Source organism: Oryzias latipes, chromosome 19, assembly GCF_002234675.1.
Source record: "Oryzias latipes chromosome 19, ASM223467v1".
NCBI lineage: Eukaryota > Metazoa > Chordata > Actinopteri > Beloniformes > Adrianichthyidae > Oryzias > Oryzias latipes.
Genome location: NC_019877.2, coordinates 13,463,573 through 13,487,373, shown reverse-complemented (window position 1 = coordinate 13,487,373; position 23,801 = coordinate 13,463,573). Strand labels below are relative to the sequence as shown.

The window sequence follows — 23,801 nt, the reverse complement described above, 5'->3', positions numbered from 1 at the left end:
TTTAATTGAAAAAAAACTTTATTGTTAATTTTGAGTCCTCATTTACATTTTCACTTTAGAAAAGTGGGGCCTCTCAGGTTGTTTTCTTTTGATACTGTGACAGATGCTAGAGTTGTTTTCAAATTTCCGATGACACGTTTGCAGCCTGCATCTAGCAGTTCAGCAGTCTCGAACTTGAACGTTCAGCCAATGCAAAAAGGCGACAGAAACTCAAGTGTAACACTACATAAGGACAAGGTCCGGCTTTACCACGATCCACCTACGAGACGCCAATCTCAGTGAACATGCTTATCTTTTCATCGCCCCATGCAGTGCAGTGTACATGTATGTGTCTAGGAATCAACAAATAGTTCATCAAATGAAGATACTGTCCCTTTTCAGTAAATCGCTAGTGGAGTATTCTGTTTGCATGTAAACCCTTAGAAAAAGTGTCACATACTTTCATCCACATTCTGGTAAGCAAACACAGTGTTCTTCAAACTAAAACACAAACAGGAAAGCTTCAACAGGTAAAAGTATATCGATACATCATAGTTACACAAACCCAAAACAAATAAAAGCTTCACAAACATGAAATTTGGATGATGAGGACAAGAAACAGAAAGAGAAGGAAAATGCTAGCAGACTAGACTAAATCATTTGGGGTTCACTGTAGGAACTTGTTCTCACAATAAATCCCTTTACAATGGCAACCTGAAAATACAAAATGAAAAAAATACACTGGAAAGTTGGGTTGGCGTAGGACAGGCTAGTGCAAACAGTTTTTAACCATTGCTTGAACAGCAAATGAGCAGAAAAGGTGGAGCAGCAGTGTTTCTTATTGCTCAGGTGTTTCCGGTTGCACTACAGTAATACTGACATGCTAAGATGAGAGCAGGAGGACAGAACAGCAATACGTTTGATGTCAAACGCTTGTTTGTTTGTTTTTTAGTCCAGTTTGTGTGACGATTTAGGGGTCCCATACATTCCCTTTCAATGAGATTCATATTCAGCATCCTACATTCTGTGCTGCCCCCAACTCCATCAGTTCATTTCAGGTCTCATGGAAGTCTGCCTCCCTGTGGATTCACATTCAGAGCTGGCTGTATTGGAAAAGTGAGACTAAATCTTAAAAGCTGCATGCAAACTTCTGATCAAAGGAGAATGGTCAGCGTCTTTCACTCCAGTAAGGTAGTCCGGTGAGAGCTGACGCTTAGTGTCAAAAGTGTCCAGTCACTCATTCAGCACAGTTAAATAACAAAGAAGTATTAAATCTGATTGCCGATCACAGAAACCCCTGACCTGTTGGCTGGTTGGAAGGAGGGAACAGAAAGAAGAGGGAGCAGCATATGTTTCTCTAAAGATACTTTCACAATATGCAGCCCGTTAAAATCACTGAAAATAAATAATAACATAGTGGAAGGCTAATCATTCCAACAACAAGTTACAGATACAAGATAACTCAAAGTGCACTGACAATGGAGAGGTGGTTCGTCTTTCTTCCTCTTTCTAATCCAGCAGGGTTTCAGCGCCAGCTACTACACTTTTAGAGACGGGTGGGGATGCGTTTCCCTGGTCAGCTTTGATGGGCTCCAGTGTTGCAGCACTATGTCAGGGTGAGGGACAGGAAGAGCCGACTCCAGGCATTACAATGTGTTTGTGTGACAGCGTTAAACAATGAGTGGTCCGCAGCGAGGATCTTTAGGACTTTGGCCGTCCCTGTTCTCCGCCCCTTGCTCCTCCAGGTTGATGTTGCTGGTAGAGGTGTGGTGGGACCGAGGCTCCAGAATGGCCCTGTAGCCCCCAAGGTACATGAGATCTGAAGAGGAAGAAAAGATGAAGATGGTCATGGAGGAAAATGTTTGGAGATGTGGGCGTGTGCATCTTCTATTTGATTTACTACCCATTCAGTGTTCATTTTTTATTTATTTACCAATGAAGTGTTTACTTCTTTTAACTTCTAGTTTGAAGAGATTCAGTTTGAAAGATGTCACTTTAGATAGTTCTGGCTGACCTTCTCTCCTGAACATTTGCTGATTGTAAGAGCCACTAAGTGAAAACTGAACTCCTCTCTTTTATGTGTTGTGTGGTACATTTAGTTAGACTAGGCTGAGCCACAATGAACAATCAAATGAACCTTTATTGAGTTTAAAGTGAAGAGGATTTTCTTGAGTAGTACAAGGACCATTGGCAGACACTCAAATGAGGGTTTCACCATCACGCTACGTTCACACCAGGCTCGGAAACGCGGATTCAAGCGACCTCTACCAATGCAAAGTCTATGTAAATGTAAGTTAACGTGTTTCGGGCTTCCGCGTTAAAAAAAACTCTTGTGTTCACACGTCACTGTGCAAAATTTTAAGTCTGTTTTTGGGCTCTACATACAAAACATTTTTAAAAAGCCATTGAACACACATTAAAAGTAAAACTAGTTGAACTTTGACCAGATAGTGACTCAGATTTGGTAGTGACAAATGGATAATGTCCCTTTAGGAGAAATTAATAATTGCGGTTTGTGTCCGGCTGGAATTATATCGTACCAAATTTTTCATTTATTGGAATAAAGTTGTGAAAGAAAAAGTCTGGAGCAAGTTTCACAAGATTTGTATCGCTTTGACATTTCTCACCAAGCCTCTTCCAACTGTGACTGCATGGGCCAGTATCAGGTAGCGACAGTCCAGTGTGAACGCCACATCCTAAAAGCATGTTCAAGAAAGCCTGTAGGGCGCGTTCTTGAACGAGCATCATGTTCCCGGTGTGAACGCACCATCAGGCTAAAATTATACTTTTTCTGTAAAAGATGAGAATCAGAGACATTCTCATTAAAAACCATTTTAACTGCTAAACAACATGAAATGTCCTCAAACAAATGTTAGGACTTTACTAAATCTGGAATGATGAATCATCTAAGAAATTCAAATTCCCATCCTATTAACACTTTGTTTAAACATCTGTCATTACCCCTCCTGTAATAAATGTTCCCTGTTCGATATTTTCAGTGCGCCACCATCTTTTGGTTTAAATATCGACTATTTTAAAATAAAATTCCCCTTTTTCTGAATGTATTTGAGCGAGGTTCACTTCAAAACAAACTTTCACTATAAATAAAATAGTAGATCTCTTCTACTTTTTTTGTTTTTCAAATATAAAACTTTACAAAGCCATGCATCTGATGACTGACATAAAAAAAATAAGAATTTTTAAAAGACACCGTCCAAAGGATAAGCTGGTCTTCTGTCTAACCATAACTTCATACCTAGTCCTCAATGTGCACTGGGCACGACTCCCCATCTGTCCATCCAAAAGAAAGCAAAAGAAGGGAAGAAAGATGGAGCAGATAGAGAGACAGAGAAGACAGAGGTTGAAAGTGTGACGACCAGGAAAAGACAGAAGGGGATAAAAAGGAGGATGGAAGAGAAGAGAAACAGAGAGATCACAAGAAGCTTTACAGCACACATAAAGGAGACATGTTACAACATCTACTAACTAGATCAAAGGAGACTGCAAAGGGATGAAAGGAACCAGGGTTTGGGAATAAAAATGTACGTGAACAGTGAGCTGAAGGCTCTGAAAGGAGGATCAAACTAAAAACTCCACTTCAGTGATGTTTATAGGAGATCATGTCCAAACTTAGCTTTTATTTGAGTAACAGTCTAGAAAAATAACGCAAAAAATAGGTGAGAAAACCAACAAGAAGGTGTTTCTGTGGGGCTTTTCCACAGCATCCCAAAACTTATCTGTTGACCATATTTTGGGCATAAATTATTGGGTTATTTTGATTTGTTTTAGCGGCAGGGACACTTTTTTTCTTTTGCACCCACAGAAATATATTTTAGTACTATAATCTCTAATTTCACCCACTGGATTCTAAAAGATGCCTGAATCGATGTGACAATATTGACATGAGTTTACCAAACACTGTTCTAAAAAAAAAAAAAGGATGATTGTGGGGGACCAATTTGAATTTCATTGGGCCAACCCATTTGCAAATGTAAAATAATAAGATAATTTTTAAAAATTAATATTTTGACTCCAATTAAAAATAACTGGCCCTCAACGTTGTCACAAAAAACACAATAATTATCAATAAAGTTTTCGAACTGGACACACATTTACAGTGTTACGTTTGGACATAAAATTTCTATTTTAATTATTAATTATGTTATATTATATTATGTAGTTGAGATTTTAGAGGTGCAGAATAAGGAGGAGAATATAAGATGTAAACAGGGCCTCCAATCAAGAACCTTTAGCTCCAATCTGAATGACCCACCGAGTTTGATGAAGCAGGGAGGACAAGTGGGGAGTGACTGCAGATGGAATGAGGTTGGGGGGGTGAGAAGAGGAGGTGCAGCTAATTTGCAAAGCAGCTCGGAGCTGGCAGACACTGAACATGAACCTCTAAACACAGAAGAGGGGGGAGTTTCTGACGTACACTTAAACACACTGGGGCCTCAACTAAAGGGTAACAAAAGAAGAGTATACAAAAAACAAGGATAAAGAAAAGAAAGAAGGTTCCTAATCTCCATGCTATCAAAGTTTGGTTTTCTTTTCCTGATTGACCTCAGATTTTCAAGGGTCAGTAGTCCTATGATCGCTGTCTCATGCACCCCCTTCATCACTGTCCTCAGCTCTCATTGGTTCATGTCCGACAGGTTGCCACTCACCGGCGAATCGGCTGTCGGGAGTCTGCTCGTTATCCAACCCCAAAGAGGGCGTGTCGCAGTGGGCGACGCCCTGATTGTTATTGGCCAACTCTGGACATCTGCTCCGCCCACCTGCAAGCGAGGGCAAAGGTCAAACAAGAGCAGCCAGGCACAGCAGGGCAAGGAAGATGGAGGTGTATGTGTGGGGGGGAGCAAGATGAGGGGCAGGGCCATGCTGGAGTGGTAATGGCATAAGACATGATGTTTTGGTCCACCTTATATCCTAGGTGTTCCTCTTTGTAATTAAAAAAAACTATTTTAAAGATCCTCAGGAAATCTTGTTACAAAAGTAATAAGTTGGATGACTATTTATTATTTTGACCCATGTCTTCTTTGAAAGTAGAATGTGTTTGGAAATGCTAATATTGGTAAATATAAAGAAAAAGAAGCATTTATCTTGTTACGGTTTGGTTACAATTGCTTTAAAAGGACAACAAAAAAAGGGGGGGGGGGTTAAATACAAAGTTTTTGGGAGAAGAAATGGGCTACAATATAAAACAAATAAAAATTTGAGTAATTATTACATCACAGTTTTATTTTAAACTATGCAAATGTTGCAAAAAATCTGTAAAAGACTATAAGTCTTAACCCTGTGAACAACATTAACTGTCAAACACCTGGCTGTGTGAAATGGTTTAAAGAGTTTTTGGTATGACTCGACCGTAGATTTGAACCCACAACCCATCGGTCTCAGGGTAGACACTCCACCACAAGGCCACTGAGTTCTTGAACTCAGTTTTCTGTTTAATTAAACATCTTTCACAACAGTTTAATATATTTATGCAGTGACTGAATGAGTGTTTGCTTAGCAGACATACAAATGCAGTGGGGAAGATGCACGTGTGTGCATGCAAGCATGCATCCTGTGTTTATGCAAGGCAGCAGGTCTGCTTGTTTTTTGCTTAACTGAAAGCTCGTTCTGTAACTTACAAGTGTTTCCTTTTAGCCTGAGGTGCCTTAACACACAAACACCTCACGCCGGGACTTGTTTACATAGATGTAGATTGTTGAAGGCTGACCTTGTTTTGTTTGGCCCACTCCTTATGTACCGTACTTTATAACTCTCATATTTCTGTATAGTTCGGCCGGGGTATCGACTCAGACACAGGTGCAACTCATATGTCATTTTCAAAAAACTACATGGCAACAACCACTAGAGGGCACTGTGGGTGTGTGTATCAGTATTTGCTACTGACAGCAACGCAGAAGAAGAAGCGCCGCTCAGTCTAACGGAATTGTTCAAAAGTGACATGAAAAATAATTAAATGAATTTAGTGATTTAAAGTTATATAAAGAGTTTAATTGACATAGTTATCTGAATAATTGTTTGTATGTTGCGTTATTATACTACATTCCTCCTATGTTTCATGAAGCTACATAATCATCAATGTGTTACGATAGTGAAGCGTGCAAAGATTCAGTCTATTACAGTTCATTTTTCGGGTGTTGTGATTTGCCTTCCAGCTTGAAATGTCCGTTATTGTTCTCGTACTTTTTTAGATTCATTTCCCCTGAAAGTGTGATTCATGTGTGATTGTTTTTCTTCTTGCATTTTTTTGCTGCTGCGACATAAGACTCTGGAGCGACTTATAGTCCGAAATCTACTGTACTTAAACCGACCACATACCACCTGCCTCTAGTCATGTCTCTTCTCTCTCGCTAACACACTTTTCGCAACCAGGAAAAGCACAGATGGAGATGAAGGCCTCAAAATGCGGCACAGATACACAACAGCAGCTCCGTAGGAAGAGGAAATTGGCACAGTGGTTCTCTCTGAACACACAGTGGACGCACATTTGCACTCAACCTGAAGTAGGAGTCAGGCAAATGCAAGTCAGTGACCTAAAGGCATCTTGTAGTCACTTAAATCAAATATATAGATATAGTGCTTCCTGATTTTTCAGCTTGAAACCATTTCGGGGGCAAATTTTCTGTAGTTTATGTTGGTTTGAACCTTGATAAATGTCATTTTAGTTGTAAACTAAGACAAAGTTGTATGTAATAGTTGCTCCATCTAACATGCTGCAGAGGTTTCGGTCAACTCCACCTGCATTTTAAAAGAAATTGCCCCATCTAGAGGACAACATCTGACACAAAGATTTTCTGTTTGTTTTTTTAATCAGGATTCAAAGAGGCTTGATATCGTCATTAGTTTATAACAAAATCTTAAACATTAAAGGTCTTTTCCAGGTTCTTAAAGGAGTTAAAGTAAAAGAAAGACGAGAGCTTTTGGGGTTAAGATGGCCAACACAGTTACCTTTGCCATTAGATGGGGAGGAACAGTCGTCTTCCGCAACATCATTCCCCTGAAGAGAAAAAAAAATTATGTTAGTATGATTGAGTAGAAAAAAACTTAAATTATGCAGCTTTTTTGTGTTATTCTCACCTCTGAGTCTTGTTCTTCCACAGCCATGGAGTAATTATGCGCCTTTGACTCCACAGAAAAATCCTGATTTAAAAAAAATAATAGTTTTGTCGTGTTTTTACATTTCTGTTTTCAGCAACATTCATCATCTAATTCTTACCGCATCCTGCCGCGATGGTCCCCTGCTCTCAATGTGGGCATCTGGGTTCTCCACGCCCTCCACGTCTCCTCCACCGTTGCCTCCAGGTTCGCCATCAACCCCGGCCAGGTAGGACCCTGACATTGAGGACATGGTGTCAGTGCTGATGTGGGAGTGCTGCGAGTGGGAAGAGGCCATGGACATCACTGACTGGGCGAGGCTGCTGCTCACTGGATCTAGTAGACAAACGGACACACAAATCAAAGACTGCCTCAGACTTTGTTCTTTTGCCTGTTAACCTGCACTGCTGTGGTCAGATTTTCTTTGAAAGTAGCTTCCCTCTGAAGCAAATGCTTTAGAACATTTATTTATTTCTGTCGTTTGGGATTCAAGTACAACAAAGTATTAGGGCCACTAAAAATAAATAAATAAATACATTTACGAGATCAAAGTCATAAAATGATGAAGGGGAAAAAAAACATAATTTTACACCAAAAAAACTCATTATGAAAAAATAATTCCTAAATGTACAAGAATAAAGTTGTAAAATTATTTAAAAAAAGTTGTAATTTTACAAGAATAAACTCGTAAAATTCTGAGAAAAAGTTATAATTTTACAAGAATAAACTTGTAAAATTCTGAAAATAAAGTCATAAAATTATGAGAATAGAGTATCAACTTTACAAGAATAAACTCGTAAAATTATGAGAAAAAAGTTGTAATTTTACAAGAATAAACTCCTAAAAGTCTGAGAATAAAGTCCTAAAATTATGAGAATAGAGTGTCAACTTTACAAGAATAAACTCGTAAAATTATGAGAAAAAAGTTGTAATTTCGTAAGAACAAAGACCTAAAATTACGAGAATGAAGTCACAATTTTACAAGAATAAACCCTTAAAATTATGGGGAAAAAAGTCAAAATTTTACGTGGTTAAACTCGTAAAATTATGATTAAAAGTCAATATTTTACAATATTAACTTGAAAAGTTGAGAATTTACTACATCAACGTCATACATTTATTAGGGCAAATGTCTGTTTACTAAGATAATATAAACAACAAAAATTGAACCACTATTGTGCTTTAAAGAGACATAGAGATCATTGTAAGCGGTTACTTCAGCATTGGTTTCACAAATTTCACTTTTAGTCTTTTAGCAAGGCACCATTGTTTTATTATAGGTCTAAGGACAAAGAAAATAATTTGTAGTTTTTTCAGAAGAAGCCTGTGGATGGAGGCTTACACAACCAACCATATTTTCCAAAAACCATGGCTTTAACCTTATTAAATTAAGACTTCTTTTCTACAAAATGTATGGGTTTAGTCCCGTAAAAATTAAAACATTTATCTCATAAATGTATTACTTTAATCTCATAAAATGAAAACTTTTTCTCCCTAATTTTACAACTTCATTTTCATAAATGTATTATTTTTTAATTTTATGGTGGCCCTAAGACTCTGCCCTTAGATTTACTGTCAACATTTAAAAAAAGACGATTTTTTTTTTCCAGAAGATCTTTAGTTAAAATAAATAGGTTAAATAAATATGCTGGAGGGGATTCACGTTTCGAGGTTGTCGTAACATTTGTGGATTCTGGGTCTTGTCCTGCAGGGGGCGCTATTGCTTTAACAGCTCTAGGGAAAAAGCTTTTTCTGAGTCTCAGAGTTTCTCTTAAAAACTTAATGCAGTTGCAACATTTATGAAATATTATGCGTGAAACCTTCTTTTATGTCTCTGGCAACAGTTCCAATGCAAAAAAAAAAGAGGGAAATAGTTCGACAATTTTCTGCAACATCACTGTTTAGCTTGTTAAAAGTTATCACAGTGCAACTTTGTTGCAACTAACCAACTATTCAAACTAATGCAGAAAAAGGGTCAGAATATCTCTCCTGCTGCTGCTGCAGGCAAAGAGGCACACAAAAGGTTAATCAAGTGACTCAGAATTCGTTGCAGGCTTGAAGTATTGTTTCTTTGTGTGTATTCGAGTGTGTGTGTTTACGGTACCTTCAGGTGAGGTGATTGTGGAAGAGAGAGGGGTACCAGTGCCAGACAACTGGTCGATGGCTCCAGATGAGGATAGAGTCAGGTTCTCGCTGTCTGGAGTCACTCCGCACTGCAAGACATATAAAAGCAAAATGCATGATGCAATGGACACAACTGGATCTGTTGAGGGCATTTTCTCCAGTATTTTACCCATGATTGCTTCAATTTTAATGACGGTAAACCAAGTCTTAAATATAAAAATTGATTTAAATTCTATACTTTTCCCTATTTCCTTTGAAAACCAGTCTGGTTATATTTTAACCTACGTGGTCATCAGAATAAACACAAACACACCTCCTGCTGGTCCACTGGCAGCTTATGGCGACAGACATCTGATTCACTGCAGCATTTCTCATCCTCCTCCTCAGGAAGCACAGAGGAATTCTGGGAAATAGACCTACATAAAACAAAAAAGTCAGCTTGGCAGAGGACAAAATGAACCCAAACGGTCCAAAGTTTAGAAAAGGACTTGTGGAAAATGCTGGAATAATAGAAACTAATGACATTTCAACACAAAGGGGAGGGAGAGATAAAGTCATGTAAATAAACTGAAATTTGATGTGTGACTTCTTGTTCTCTTAAAGCAGACTTACTTTGAAGCACTCTTCTTCAGCTTGAGTCCCTGACTGGAGTTGGAGTGGTCGAGAGTGGAGCAGGCTGGAACTGGGTGTGGTTCGCCGCTGTATGGCAGCAGCGCTCCGGACACGTGGCTGGGACCGGAGTGGAGAGGAGCAGGGGCCACTGACGAGGTGTTTAGGGGCCCATTAAGGGCCTCTAGGAGAGAAACCACTTCATATCCTGGAGGGATGTGCTCAGATGCCTGCAGAAGGAGACGGTGGGCAGGTTAGACCACAGAAACCAGAGGGATCCTCTCCTTCAGGGGAAAACTGAATCATTTCGCCTCACCGAGTGTTCCTCGGAGTCCGAGGTCTGAGAGGTGATGACGGGGTTAAAGCTGGTGGGGGATATGGGGCTGAGTTTTTTCCTCATGGCTCGGATCTGCAGCAGAGCTCTGAACGCTTAAAAGGAAAATGAAACAAACAGGTTTAGACAAAAAAAAACTGATTTATGAAAACAAATGTAATATTATTATTACTAAGTTTTTACATGTACTTTAAGAAGACATGATTTATTTTAAATCATTTAAAATAAATATAAGTCTTTATCGCATGAAAAATTGATGTTGATCAATTCAAATGCTTTTTTTCTTAAAAATCAATGACTTTTTCAGTTTACATCTATTCAATTTAAGAAACCGCTCTTCTGCACTTTTAATACCTTCTATTAAAATAAACTAACACCGCCTTACTTATAAGAAAATTTGAATTATTTACATGGAATAGTTAAAATTAATAGAAAAATATTTTCTTTTAAGGATTTGAACTTTTTCTTTGTGCTACCTTTGTTTTAATTAAACAAACTAAAATGCTTTACTTCTATTGTAATTTTTACACTCATATTTGAAATTCACATACACAACAGGTCAAAAGTTTTAGTTTTTAATTTAAAATATTTAATGGAAAGTCTTCTTTATTCTGAAATTAAAGAATGGTACAAAAAAGGAAGTGGAGTTACAAAAAATTCCTGGAATCAATTTGTTTTGTAAACTTTTAACTTATCAAAGTAGCCACTTTTTATATACATGGCAGTACAACACAGACACTTCTACAATAAAATAACATGTTTTTCACAAAATTATTTCCAAATGTGCTGCAGAAGCTCCAATAAATGTGGAACATTTCTTTGTTTTCACTCCTCTGTCGAGTTCATAACGAACCAGATCAATAAGGGGGGCACAAAGTCTGGAGATTGTGCAAACCACTCCATGATTTCAAAGTTATTTCGTTATTTTTCGTCTTCACTTAGCTCTGGCACTGGTTGAAATTATGTTTTGGGTCATTATAATGCCATTTATAAAGCAAAAAAAAGACCCATACCATCACACTTCCTCCCCTGTTTGGTAGTTGCTATTACACGACATGGAGCTATCCTTTCATTTTATTGGCCTTGTACAAAGATTCTGCATGATGAATCAAAAATTGAAAATGTTGATCCACCCATAACACCTTGTTCTTCACTATCTTCAGTGTTCTCGGGCTTCTTTGTCCTTTCTTTGCCTCTCTTCTTCCAACTTGTCCCATCAAACCCACAGCTCCACGTCTTCTCTTCCCCTTCCAAACTGAGGCTGGCTTATCGTTACCACAGTAAAGCTGTTTTTAAAGCTGTTTTGACTATCATGCAGGTGTCAACTCTCAGGAACTTGCCCTCAGGTTCTGTTGTGACTTTGGGTTTGCCGGCCTCGTTCCTGTGAGAGTCTTCCCTCAAATTCTGAGCGCCTTTGAATGGTAAAAGAAACTGTTCCCACTGACAACTTGACTTTCTAAGCAATTTCTTTGTAAGAAAGACCTGAACTTTTCGATGTTATGATGCTCTGTCTCTCTTCCATTGAGAAATGCCTTTTTCTTGTTATTTTAAAACAACAAACTACTTTCAGCAGTGCAGTGCAGGCTCCCAAAATATTGTCTCCCCACTAGTATCAAGCCAAATTTGGAGCTTTCCAGCTAAACAGTTTTGAGCCAGATACCAGCTCTGTTGAGGAAGATGAAGATGTATCAGAATGAAGCAGGGCAGGGAGCTTGTGGCCCGCTCGGCTTATTTTTCTTTTCCAAACAGCATTTTTTTATCTGCTCCACAATGATTTGAATAAAAAAAATATGCATTTTTAAGCTTCACTTTCTTCATATATGAGAAAAATGCCACGAGAACATGTTAAAAACATCATTAAACGTCATTTTTCATCTGACTGGGTCTTAATAAAAAGCAAACTCACGCAGTCTGCAGATGGGACAGCAGTTGGCCTGGTACCGCAGCGTATCTGCACAAGCGTTGCAGAGACACAGGTGTCTACAAGGCAGGATGAGTGTGTCTCGAACATCAGACAAACACACAACACACTCTGCGCTGTTGTCACTGATCTCATCATCAGCAACCTGCAGACGAAAATCAAGATTTCAGAGAGTCATCCCACAATAAAGTGCATGTCAACCTCAGATCATTTCAATGAATCTCTTTTCTTTTCTACCTTTGATTCCTGACTGTTGTATTTGTTCTCAATCCCATAGATTTCCTGCAGCAGGTAACTCACTCCATCCACCTGAGAGAGAAGAATGTTCAAAAGGAAAAGGAATCCTTTAGTTTCTCCAAAGCATTCAAATGCAACACAGTTCAATTCTATAGCACTTTGTTGATCCCTGAGGGGGAAATTAGAAAAGAAGGAAGGAAGGGAGGAGAGAGGAAAAACTGGAATACTTACCACTTGTTTCTGCTTAAGAGGCTTCACACAGTAGCTCCCATCCATGTGCTGCAAAAGAAAATCACAGCTTCAAGATATTTACACCATTCCCTCTTTTAATGGCATGTTTGCCAAAAACTCATTCCAATTTATTCTAAATATGTCTTTTTTTAATACATGTGTTTTAACTTCTTCTTATTGATCAAAGTAGGCTTGAAATTATAATTTTACTAAAAGAAGTTTAGACTAATGAGACATGCCATCTTCTCCTGCCTCAGTTTTGCATCGAAATGCTTTTATTGTGTCTTTATGGCAAAATGTGCAATTTGGTGCACATGTAATTTAGAAGGGAGGAACACAACGGGCATCAAAAACCATGGATTTAATGCTTCTTCATTTTTGTATTTAATCCAGTATTTTTGCAAAAAAACTAGTCTGTTTCTTTAAGTTTTCCCAATTCAAGGCAAAATACTGTTTGATCTTTTGATGTAAAAATTTGAAAGCTAAATAAAATGTGTTTATGTGAAAGTGAAATATAATTATGGTTACATTTTCTTCCACATGGCCATCCTGGTTTAGAGCAAATCCTCCTTCTTACCTTCTCAAATGTAGCCAGCAGTATGTGACAATGACCCAAGTGTTCTGCAAAGATACAAGGGAAATATTCACTTGAATGTCCTCATCTATTACTGAGCGTAAACATCCCAGCTCACCGTCTCCTTCGTCTACGACAGCCTGCACAACCATGGGAAAGATCTCCTTGTCCACGTCAAAGAGGAGCTGGGGGGAGGTGGGGGGGGAAATGCTTTTACCGTCCAGCAGAAATAGATCCCAGAGGAGCCGCGTGGAAGCATCTGGTATAGCATGGGTGAGCAGAAACGAGCGCCATACCTCATCGTCAGCCCATTCGCTGAGGTTGACGGTGTGCGAGGGCAAACAGAACTGCTGGCACACCCCCCTCTTGAAGTGTACTGTCTCAGACTGCAGAGAACTGTCCTGTGGCAAGTAACTGCAGGAAAGAAACGCACGCATGAAGGAACAACCCATGAGTGGAGTGTCGACAAGATCAGATTATTATTCAATTCAATTCAATTCAGTTTTATTTGTATAGCCCAAAATCACAACAACAGTCGTCTCGATGGGCTTCGAAGTGAAACATGAACTCAAAAGGATAATGAATACAAAGAGTTCAATAGGAAAATACTAAAACGAACTAACAAACTGACTAAGCTATACTGGCATCCCTGCCCTTAATGAAGAAACCTATGTGAAGCTGATGAAAGGAAAGCCTGTTATAGGTAATAGTGTTTTATATTACATAAGAGCCACTAAAGTTGCTCCATTTTTACAGACTTCTGTGGTAAACCCGTTACTATTTTTCGCGCATCAGCATCATGTGTCATCATACTACACTGCTCTTTGGATTTTCTAAAGAAACACTAATCAATTATATTGATTTTTAGCTTTAAGTTGTCATAATTATAATTGTGCAACCTCACAATATTTAAGCTCATAATCTCATTTTTTTACAACATATATAAATATGTTGTTAGACTCATATACTTGTCTTCAGACAATCCCAATGTATTTTCATACTTTCATTAAAACTCAGGAGTTTGTCTCACATTTTTTCATATATTCTGGCTTAAAGATCCATCAAGAGACCAAAAAACAACAAACTTTTGGCCTTTTTATCAACTTTTTTTTAACCAATTTAGCTCAATGATTCAGTAGTTTATTTTTTACAAATATTTTAAAAAAAGAAGCTTATTTTCTTTTTTTCTTAATACAATAACTGTGAGGAGAGATGGCTTAATTTAATCAAATATAAAATGATGCTTTTCTTGCTGTTAGCTTTATATGCAAAGGTTAAAAAAGGTGTTTAAGTGTTTATGAATAAACAACTTCCTTGCAGAAACTTTTATGGACTTTTATTGACTTGCATATTAATTTATGACGAAGTGTAGTGTAATAAGAGAGTGAAAGACTAGACAAAGACAAAGTTTTCAGATATTGATTCGTAGCTTTGCAAAAACCCAAATAAGTAATTAGGTTAAAAAAATGTTTGGAGATACAAATTCACTTTCTTTGACTAACTGTGGTTATTTTACAATAAACCCTTAGATCAGGCGTGTCCAAACTTTTTGCAAAAAGGGCCACATTTGGTGAGGTGAAACATATGAGGGCCAACCTTCGTCCTACATTCTTTAAACCAAGCGTGTCCAAAGTCTGGCCCGTGGGCCAAATGCAGCCTGCAACCATGGGCTTGTGTTATGATGACTTCAGCACTTTTTTAAAACTTTGTGTCTCATTTCTTGATTGTGATTTGTCAAATCACAATTTACAATTTTAACAAGGGGCCACATTTGGCCCACGGGCCAGACTTTGGGCATTCCGGCCTTAGATTAAAAAAGAAAGAAAGAAAGAAAGAAAGAAAGAAAGAAAGAAAGAAAGAAAGAAAGAAAGAAAGAAAGAAAGAAAGAAAGAAAGAAAGAAAGAAAGAAAGAAAGAAAGAAAGAAAGAAAGATATACATTAAAACAACAAAATATAAAAACAAGCAAGCATTAATAAATAAAGAAAGAAAGAAAGAAAGAAAGAAAGAAAGAAAGAAAGAAAGAAAGAAAGAAAGAAAGAAAGAAAAAAGAAAGAAAGAAAGAAAGAAAGAAAGAAAGAAAGAAAGAAATTTACACAAACTACTCAAAACCAAAATAAATACTTTGCCTGCAACTCAGGAACATTTCTTCAAATTTTAAGCATTGTTATATTAGAGAAAAGACGGATTACAATCCTAAAAAATATCAGTTGATGCCTTCATACTGTAGAGCCTGATTGGACAAACTCTTAACATAGCTTTACTTACACTGGCACTCCGTTGTGAAACTCCTCTATAGCCTGGTAATAAATGGTGATGGCCACCTGTGTGTCCGCATCGAAGGTGAACTCTACGTTGTAGCAGGCGCGGTTTTTTCCCGCCGCCTCATCACCTGGTAATTTAAGGTCCTCGCTGCACCTATAGGAGGAGTCAGGAGAAGCAAACTTGAAACATCCCTGTGCTTTTCCTCAATGTCCTGCCGTTCTATTTAGTTCTGTTTTATGTAGCGAACACATGTAGAAGCCACAGGACCAATGAAAAATACACTAAATAATTGTGTAGATACCATTTTTAAAATTCCAACAATATCGCCTAAGTCAACAACAGTGTGGTGGTGTTTGTCCACATGACGGAACACAGAAGGATATACCTCACAAGCCGCAGTGTGTCCTTCCGAATGTTTATAAGGCTTCGTAGGGTTTTTACTGGTTCCTGAGGTGGAGGAGCTGGATATGGGAACTGAAGAAAGAAGGAAAAGTACATTTTAGATGTAAAATACATATCAAGGGACCTAGAAGTGCTGGCATTTATGTTTTCTCCACCACGCTAGATTCCTCTCTGAACCACAGTAAATTCACAGTTCCACGGTGACCGTGGCTGCTCCCAGTTCACCCTTAACACAGTTTGGACTGTCAGCATGGATCTGGTGGATGCTGACAAGTGCTGAGCGTGGGCAAAAAAAATCTGCTCCGGCAGTGGCTTTCCAGGGTCAAAGCTGATACTTCAGATACTTTCTTTCCACCAAAGGGAGAGTTATTCACTTCAGGGTGAAAAAGGAAGTGTAAAAATAAAACTTTCAAACATGACTTACTGCACTGTTCATTTCCCAGCAACTCTTCCCGTATTTAAACCCCAAATTGGTGTGAAAGGAGAGAAACATGCAGGATGTGGCCAGCTACCTTCACACTACAACCTTTCATCTGTAGGGCAAAAAGTGTGTTTGCAAGGCGGCGAACAGCACCCCGTTCAGCACCGTTACACATCTGGCCCCAGTGTGGGTGAAGCCCATCAATCCCACAAACAAACACAGAGGAGTGTGTGAAGAAAAAGCGGCATTCATTGAAGCACTGCAGGGCTTTTTTTTTTACATTCAAGATCCTCAATTTCAGTTGCAAGAACAAGCAGGCAACTCAGGATGGAACCAGTGTGGAAAATTTGTGCACTTCATGAATTTTTGTATTTAGAATTAAATTGCATTTTATTTTAATTTTATTTTTTTGCAGGTGTGCATATTAAAGCAGCCAATGAGAGATGAAAACACATTTTTTGAAAATGTGCCTCAGTTGAAGCACATCTCAATGTTAGGAGATAGGAAAGGCTTTGGTCCTTTCATATCTGTAATTAAAACTTGATCTTCATTAACAAATCTGGAGTTTGCATTTTTTATATGGAAACATCTGTGCTGAGGATGAAACCTCTGGAGGGAATTTAGCAAAGGAAAACGTTGCACAGGAATAAGCCGCACGGCATAAGGAACAAACAATACAGTTCTGAACATCATTACTTTATTGCAGACATTGCAATCTATAAAGTCTAACAGCAAAGATGGGTAACGTGTAGATGGGGAGGGGGCTCTTTTCATTTTCGTGCTCCTTTCTATATTATTTATTTTGTTTTGTTTTTATGTAAAGCACTTTGTGTTATATAAATGTGCTATATAAATAAAGTTTGATATGATCAGATTGGGCAAAAATGCCAAACACAATAAAAAGTACACATTCTTTTTAATGGTCTGTTTTAACATTGCACTTGTAAGTGCAGACTAAACTCCCTAAAGACATCATGCAGTTACAACTACTGATGCTAGGGGGCGACATTGCTCGAAACAAGCCCTTGGTTGGAAAAGGGAAAAAAAGACAACTTGTAATGTTAGTCTTTTGAATATCTGATTTAAGCACCAGCACCTCCCCAATACTTTCCCCAAACACACAATTTCTGAAACCAACATTTTTTCCCCAAGTAGCTTCCCAAAGAAGCTCGAGTAGTTAGATCAAAATCCCTATAGGAGGAGTTTAAATTTGTAGCTGGTATACTAAAAAAATGATTTATTCGGGGTTAATACTAGAGAGCGGGCTATTCCTGGAGTCAAAGGTCAACGAAACTTTGGTTTTACAGTAGACTTCAGCTGGGGGTATGTGTGTTAAGTTTCACGAGGATCGCTCTAAAATAAAAGCTATGTCAGAATTCCTAACCTAACCCCCTAACTACTGCCCTGGACTTATGACGTCACCGATTTCACAAAGTGAAAATATAATTGATATGAGCGTTTTATGAAGATTATTTATATATATGTAATGTGTTCAGATGATGGAAACATTGATGATTTATGAAAAATACATTTAACTACATTTCTTTTGCAAAAATTGTTCAAACGCAATGCATTGTGGTCTATATTCGTCAATCTAGTGCAGTGTTTTTCAACCTTTTTTGAGCCACGGCACACTTTAACCTTGACAAAAATCCCGCGGCACACCAGCATCCAAAGAAAAAAAAGTAAGCAGAAATTCATGGTCTCTATTGATCGACAGCCCCCCCCCCGCAATCTCACGTGCATTTTGTGATAATTGTGGCCAAAAAAGCAGGAAGTTGCGGCTGTTTTTTCTAAGAGATGAAATAAAAGTTAAATTAGAAAATTTAGAAACTGTTTGTTTGTCCGTTGAGGTTTCTAGACATTTCACAAGCACTCATTGTGCGCTGGGACACTGGCCCTTTAAGCCAATGCATCATGGGAGATGTAGTGTGAAAACTGCCGAAAAAGGGCAGAAAGACTCGCGTCTGTGAGCTTCATTGTTTTGTTCACGGTCTGACACCGGACTCTGTGGAAAGCTACACCGCTAAAGACGAGCTTTAGATGGTATTTTTGTTGGAACTGAGAGACTTTATGAGCAGAATTAAGAACAAGGAAGTGAAGACTTTAACCACTTCTGATTGGTCAGACTGATGACATGTGATTAAGCCTTCAACAATGATTGGCGGAGACAGGTAAAGGGGCGGGACTTTACTGCAAACCGCTATGGCTGCAGGTAAATACCGTCATTCTTATCAAAATGTCTTTAATAGAATCAAATAAACACAAAGAAAAAGTAATTTTAAGATCTTTTATATTCCTCACTACTCAGTGTTTTATCAGGGCCTGTTTGGATGAACAAAGAGCTGATATCCTGGAGATGGAAAATGTTTTTAGATCAGTGAATGATTAATGAGGGTAATTTCCCACGGCACACTTGACCATATCCCACGGCACACTAGTGTGCCGCGGCACACTGGTTGAAAAACACTGATCTGGTGAGCCTCGGTGCACACTGGTTTTTCGCAAAGACTTCTGAGAAGTTTCTAGGGCACTCTTTTGGAATTGGAGATTCAGACAGCACTAACAAATGACAAAAACACTATATAGTGCACTATGTAGTAAGTAGTGAAGGAATTCAGACATATCAAAGGTTTTCTTTTCCCATATTGTGGAAAAATGTGAAAATTGCTACTACTTTGCCACAAAATGGCCACCAAGGCGCAAACTATGTCAAAAATCAATTTTCACCGATACTAAGTGCGTTTTTTTGGGTGAGTTTCTGAGTATGGGGAGGGGGCAAAAATGATGCTCAAATTTGCAGTAAGAAAGAAGAATTGGGAAAACCACATGGTCCTTGCAGTCCTGGACTGCTGCAGACCATAATTAAATCAAATATGTCATATCCTAAAGTTATTTTGAATTAATTTCTGAGATAGATTCATATTCTGAAAGTTTAAAAAAAAAAATCACTGTCATGTCATTAGACTTTACCAAGCTATTTCAGTCCCGAACAATGTGTTTAGCCAAGCAAACCAACAGATCCACCCACAATGTGTGGTTGGAACTCGTATTTAGTCTTTGTATGTTTCAGGCAGGACTTTCTGAGAAATCCCTAAAAATAGCTTCATCCATTATCATATTTGCCAAGCTTTGCGGGAGACGGGGGACAGAACAAGAGCTGTTAGCTTTATGATTCCAAAGCACCATCTGTTTGGAAGCCACCACACATTACATAATGGTGTTTCAGCATCAAACGCACATACAGACCAAAAAGAGAAAGAGAAAAAAAACTATCACCAGCTGAATCCAGCAGGATTATGAACACCCACATCATAGGAAAAAGTCATTTCCCTCCTAATTTTATTCCCTGTCTAGACAGAAACAGCCGCGTAGCTGAGATTTCTGAACAGAGTAAATAAAAAAAGGTTTTCAGAAGTCATGACCATCTTTTGTTCCTTGATCAGCTCGGTTTGATGAGCAGCTCCTATTAGGATGACCTACAGGTGAATGATCGGGTTTCATCACACCCTTCAGGCGGGGTGGGGGGGAGGCTGCCACTTGTCAGTTCAGGCAGATTTCCATTTTACCTCTAATGACTTTAATTGGATGAACCACATTTCAGTCGGCGGCAGCTTGAGAGGCTGTTAATTAACTCTGCACAAGTCAAGAAGTCAGCAACATGGTTTCATCCCCAACCAGATCTGATCATAGATGTTAACTTTTGGAAAATTATTTCACTGAGTTTTTTCTCATTTGAATAAGTTACACCAAGAATGACTGACTTTTATAAGCCAACTAACTGTAAAGGACAGTTAGGATTGGTGTGAAAGACAACCATTCTGCAGAAAAGTAGGATAGCACCAAACTAAAAGCTTTGTTACTGCATTTTGTCCTGTTTAATGGTGTTTTCTGAATAGGGTATCAATCAGTTTTGCACCATTATCCGTCAATTAACTCACAAAAGATATAGTAAAGTCAGTTCTAAATTGAGGAGTAAAGTTTAACCCCTTGTGCTTTCTTGTGGGGTCCAGACGACCCCACCCTTACATTGACCTGTTCTCCCTACCATGACAAAGGTGGATAAAGGTGGAAAGATTTCATGTAATCCATGGACACCAGTGAAGATCACAAATCATTGAAGAAAAAAGGTTCAGAGCACTGTCTAGTGGGTCTAGATGATCCCATAAGATAGCACAAGGGTTAAAGTAGGGTAACACCAGAATCAAATCTTTCAAAATAAAAGTTATGGGGAAAGAAGTCCAACTTGATTTTGACACTCACCGCTACTGGTCTGGTCCCCAGGAAGTTCAGGTCTGTGTTTTCCCCAAACAGGTAGCCCTCTGGATGGGTGGAGTCAAACTTCTCTCCACCCATGATGAAATGATTGGCGAAGTAGCTCCCTGAACACACAGACTCGTGTTTAAACCAACAATTATGACGACTCAAAGAGAAAAAAAAATGTTTTTCAAATAAGAGTAAATGTATTTGTTTTTTAAAATCAGAATATAGAAGTTTGTCAAATTCACATCCCTTTGATTTTATTTTGAAAATCCAAGTAAAAATGGGTTATTTTAACACTCTGACTACAAGCTTTTTTAAACAAATGATGAAAAATGGACTTGAATGAGGCAAATATTTGAATCACACCTCAGGAAGGGACAGGGAATATAAGCTTTTGCTGCAAGTTACATTAATTTGCTCCATATTTAAAATAAAAATATTGAAACTGCTGACCAAAATCTGTCTTCCACATTAAGAGAAAAACAATTAAAAAGTGTTCAAAAAGTTGGCCTGTGGCAGTCCTTCAGCTTCTCCACCTGTTTACTAAGGACCCTGGATGATGACAACACTCCACAAGCACTTTGCTTTCTAATCACACGGCAGCCTGATATCATAAGACTGTAATGGTGGTTTGTGGTCTTTAAATACATGTTGGGCAGCCATTAAGTGGTGTTTCTCTTGGGAAGACATCTAGTTTGGCATCACACGTCTCAATCTATTCATACTGTTTTGGTTTTTCACAAAGGTCTGCTTGCTTAAAGCAGTGACAGAGCACTGGGGGACACAAAGCCCCAGCGATGAAGCTCTGTGACTCGTTTCCTCGTCACCTTTTTATTTACGGCAGGTGGCAGGAGAGGTGAGCCGGGCTCAGGCTTTGTCATCAGATCCCGCCGGCAGGAACGGAGGCGGACAGATTGGTTTCACTGGCGGCAGCAACCGGCAAGGCCTCAACCAGGCTTGTTGAATTGCAGATTCATCCAGCTGCTGTGGTGACGGTGGCAGCCACAAAGAAACATGTTTTCCCCTTTGATGCCTTCTTCAGAAAAATCTGAATCCACTTAAGATGCTTTTTTTTTTTAAATATATTATTTTAGGTCTGATTTTGTCTGATATTTATTTGATTTGAAAAGCAACATTCTATTAAGCTGGGTGTCATTTTTGACATTAAAGCAGGATTAGAGCTAAAGCCAGACCCAGAGCTGAACATGATGAAATGTCAGCCTGAAGATAAACAGGTCACGTTGAGATCCAAGGAAACAGAAGAAACCTTTACTACATAATAGCTGCCATTCCCAAAAGTGAACTTTGGTCTTAAAGGTCAAAGTTAATCAGGGCAGGACAAAAAAAAACACAGGTGAATGAGTCCAACAATATGCCTGATACAGTGGCAGTGCTATAACATTTTATATTGGAAGGCAGGAAGGGGGGCAGAAGACTTTGGAAGGGTGGCGAATGAGAACAGCAGAGTGGACAGCCTTTACAAATGAAAGGATCAAAAATACATTTTTCCAACTGTTTTAATATTATGAAAACACGAGTTCTTTTAGCTGGGGTGCTATTACTAATGCTTAAGAGATGCTTGTATTGATGATTTCTTAATCTTTGTCAATCTAATATTGACTCAAAAAGTATATGGGGGGGCGGGGTTGCTGGAGGGGCAGCAGTCCTCCTGGTCCCCCTTTAGCTCCGCCCCTGGCCTGATAAGATATTTTTAGGACCCTGATCGCCAGCATGTTTCTGATGCAAGTTAATGGGCATTTCAAACAGTCTCAGACATTAAAAAGGCTGTGTTTATAAACAAAGAAAGAAAAGAAGCATAATTCTGCAGAAAATACAACCGCTGGGCTAATTTCTTACGTGTTTTGTGTCATCTGGTGACGCTTTTCAACATTATAGCTTTCTAGAGGTGATACCAATTTGTGGAATTGTCCTTGTGTATAAGCTGAAAGCTGGTTCTGCTTTTAAACGGAGATATTTTTTCTCCTATTAGTAATAAAGAACTAAAATTCTTATAAAATAATGCAATCAAATCCCAGCAGAAGCTACTTTTGACTATTAAAAGTCTATTTGTACATTTTTGGACACACAATTACAGTATATGTAGATATTTATTACAAAAAAGTATAGATTTAATTAAAAAAATGATAAAAATGTGTCTGGTTTCCATAAATGCATTAAATATTAATTCTAACATCCAATGTGGGGGAAAGGTGTTGCTTTCCTGGAATGATGATTGATTTATTAAAATAGAAAAGGACGCTTAAAAGCATAAATAGCTGTTAAAAAAAGTTTTTTTTTTTTTTTTTTTTTTTAAGGAAACAGGACTTAACATTGAAAGAAGCACTACAGGCTGATGCCCTGCAGGCCTGTCAGCTATCAAGGTGTGATGGAGGCTGTTGTCCCCTCCAGCGTCTGGATCTCAGCATGAATCCGCTGCGGTCCTCTTTTGGAGCCATCGCCCTCCCCGCTCCGTCCTGTTGTCGGATTTCTTACCGGATTTCGGGGGGTATCGGTACACGGAGTTGGACGGAATATCCACTTCCTCCACGCCGATGTTCTGTCTGCTCGTTAAAGCTCCCATTTCCAGTCAGATGAACGCCGCGCGGCGTTACGGGGCACCTCAGTCAGAGCCGCTCCGTCCCTTTATTCCCGATCATTTAATCCAGTTCGTGCTGCCCTGTCCATTTCTGTCGGGTCGTGAATGTGACCGTCCCGGGGATTAGTCCTCGCTCCCTGGCTGCTTATCTCTAACGGTGCCGCCGGTTTGGAAGCAGAAAGGCGCCGTAGGAGTCGCTAAACGCAGAAAAAAAAAAAGGGGGGGGGGGGGGTTCCAATGGCAGAAACGATGTCCGTCAATCGATGGCTTTCACCGGGGAGTCCATGACACAAAGCCTACTCGGCATCTCCCAGCCTCGGTCTTTGCTGTGGATGTTGATGGGAGTCCACCCGGCGCTCGTCGTCTCTGGATCATGTCAGAGAGGTCTGTGGCTCCCCATGACGTCAGACAGGCACAAATCCGGACCGTGGTTTTTTGCGCAGTCCCCCTTTTCTCCAGCACCCGCTAGTGACGGACGGGCCGCTTTAGAACGTGACCTTCCTTACTGTGCTGGCGGCTCACACCGCAGTGCAGAGGACCACTTTGTATGGGAGCGGAACAATCAGGTACAAAATAAATATAGTAGTAAGAATGCGGTTAAAAATCGTTTTCAGCGGCCTTTTTTAATGCTGTTTTGGGGAAATAGATAAATAATCCTAATTTTACACAATATTAGCTAATCATCGTATAAAACTGTTAACCGAAAAGCTGTTAACTTTCAACAAGACAACGTCAAC

At 39.0% G+C, this 23,801-nt stretch overlaps 1 protein-coding gene across 4 annotated transcripts; it reads right to left on the bottom strand.

Moving 5' to 3' along the window:
• Positions 1-23,733, bottom strand: rnf157 (ring finger protein 157). 4 transcript variants are annotated; one of them, XM_020699680.2, is made up of 20 exons: positions 22,962-23,733; positions 20,469-20,587; positions 15,768-15,856; positions 15,386-15,535; positions 13,416-13,533; positions 13,238-13,304; positions 13,123-13,166; positions 12,546-12,593; positions 12,315-12,386; positions 12,063-12,222; positions 10,139-10,251; positions 9,826-10,052; positions 9,527-9,629; positions 9,194-9,302; positions 7,211-7,425; positions 7,072-7,134; positions 6,943-6,991; positions 4,647-4,757; positions 3,236-3,270; positions 1,673-1,798 (listed from the first exon to the last, which is right to left on the bottom strand). In XM_020699680.2, exons 1-19 carry the CDS (start codon positions 23,047-23,049, stop codon positions 3,236-3,238), a joined length of 1,980 nt encoding a protein of 659 aa, XP_020555339.1. In that variant the 5' UTR covers positions 23,050-23,733; the 3' UTR covers positions 1,673-1,798. The 4 variants fall into 4 exon arrangements, with proteins under 4 accessions (XP_020555337.1, XP_004084310.1, XP_020555338.1 ...); XM_020699678.2 differs by lacking the exon at positions 3,236-3,270 and having other exon boundaries at positions 1-1,798; positions 7,211-7,326; positions 22,962-23,730; XM_004084262.4 differs by lacking the exon at positions 3,236-3,270 and having other exon boundaries at positions 1-1,798; positions 22,962-23,729.
• Positions 23,734-23,801: the final 68 nt, after the last annotated feature.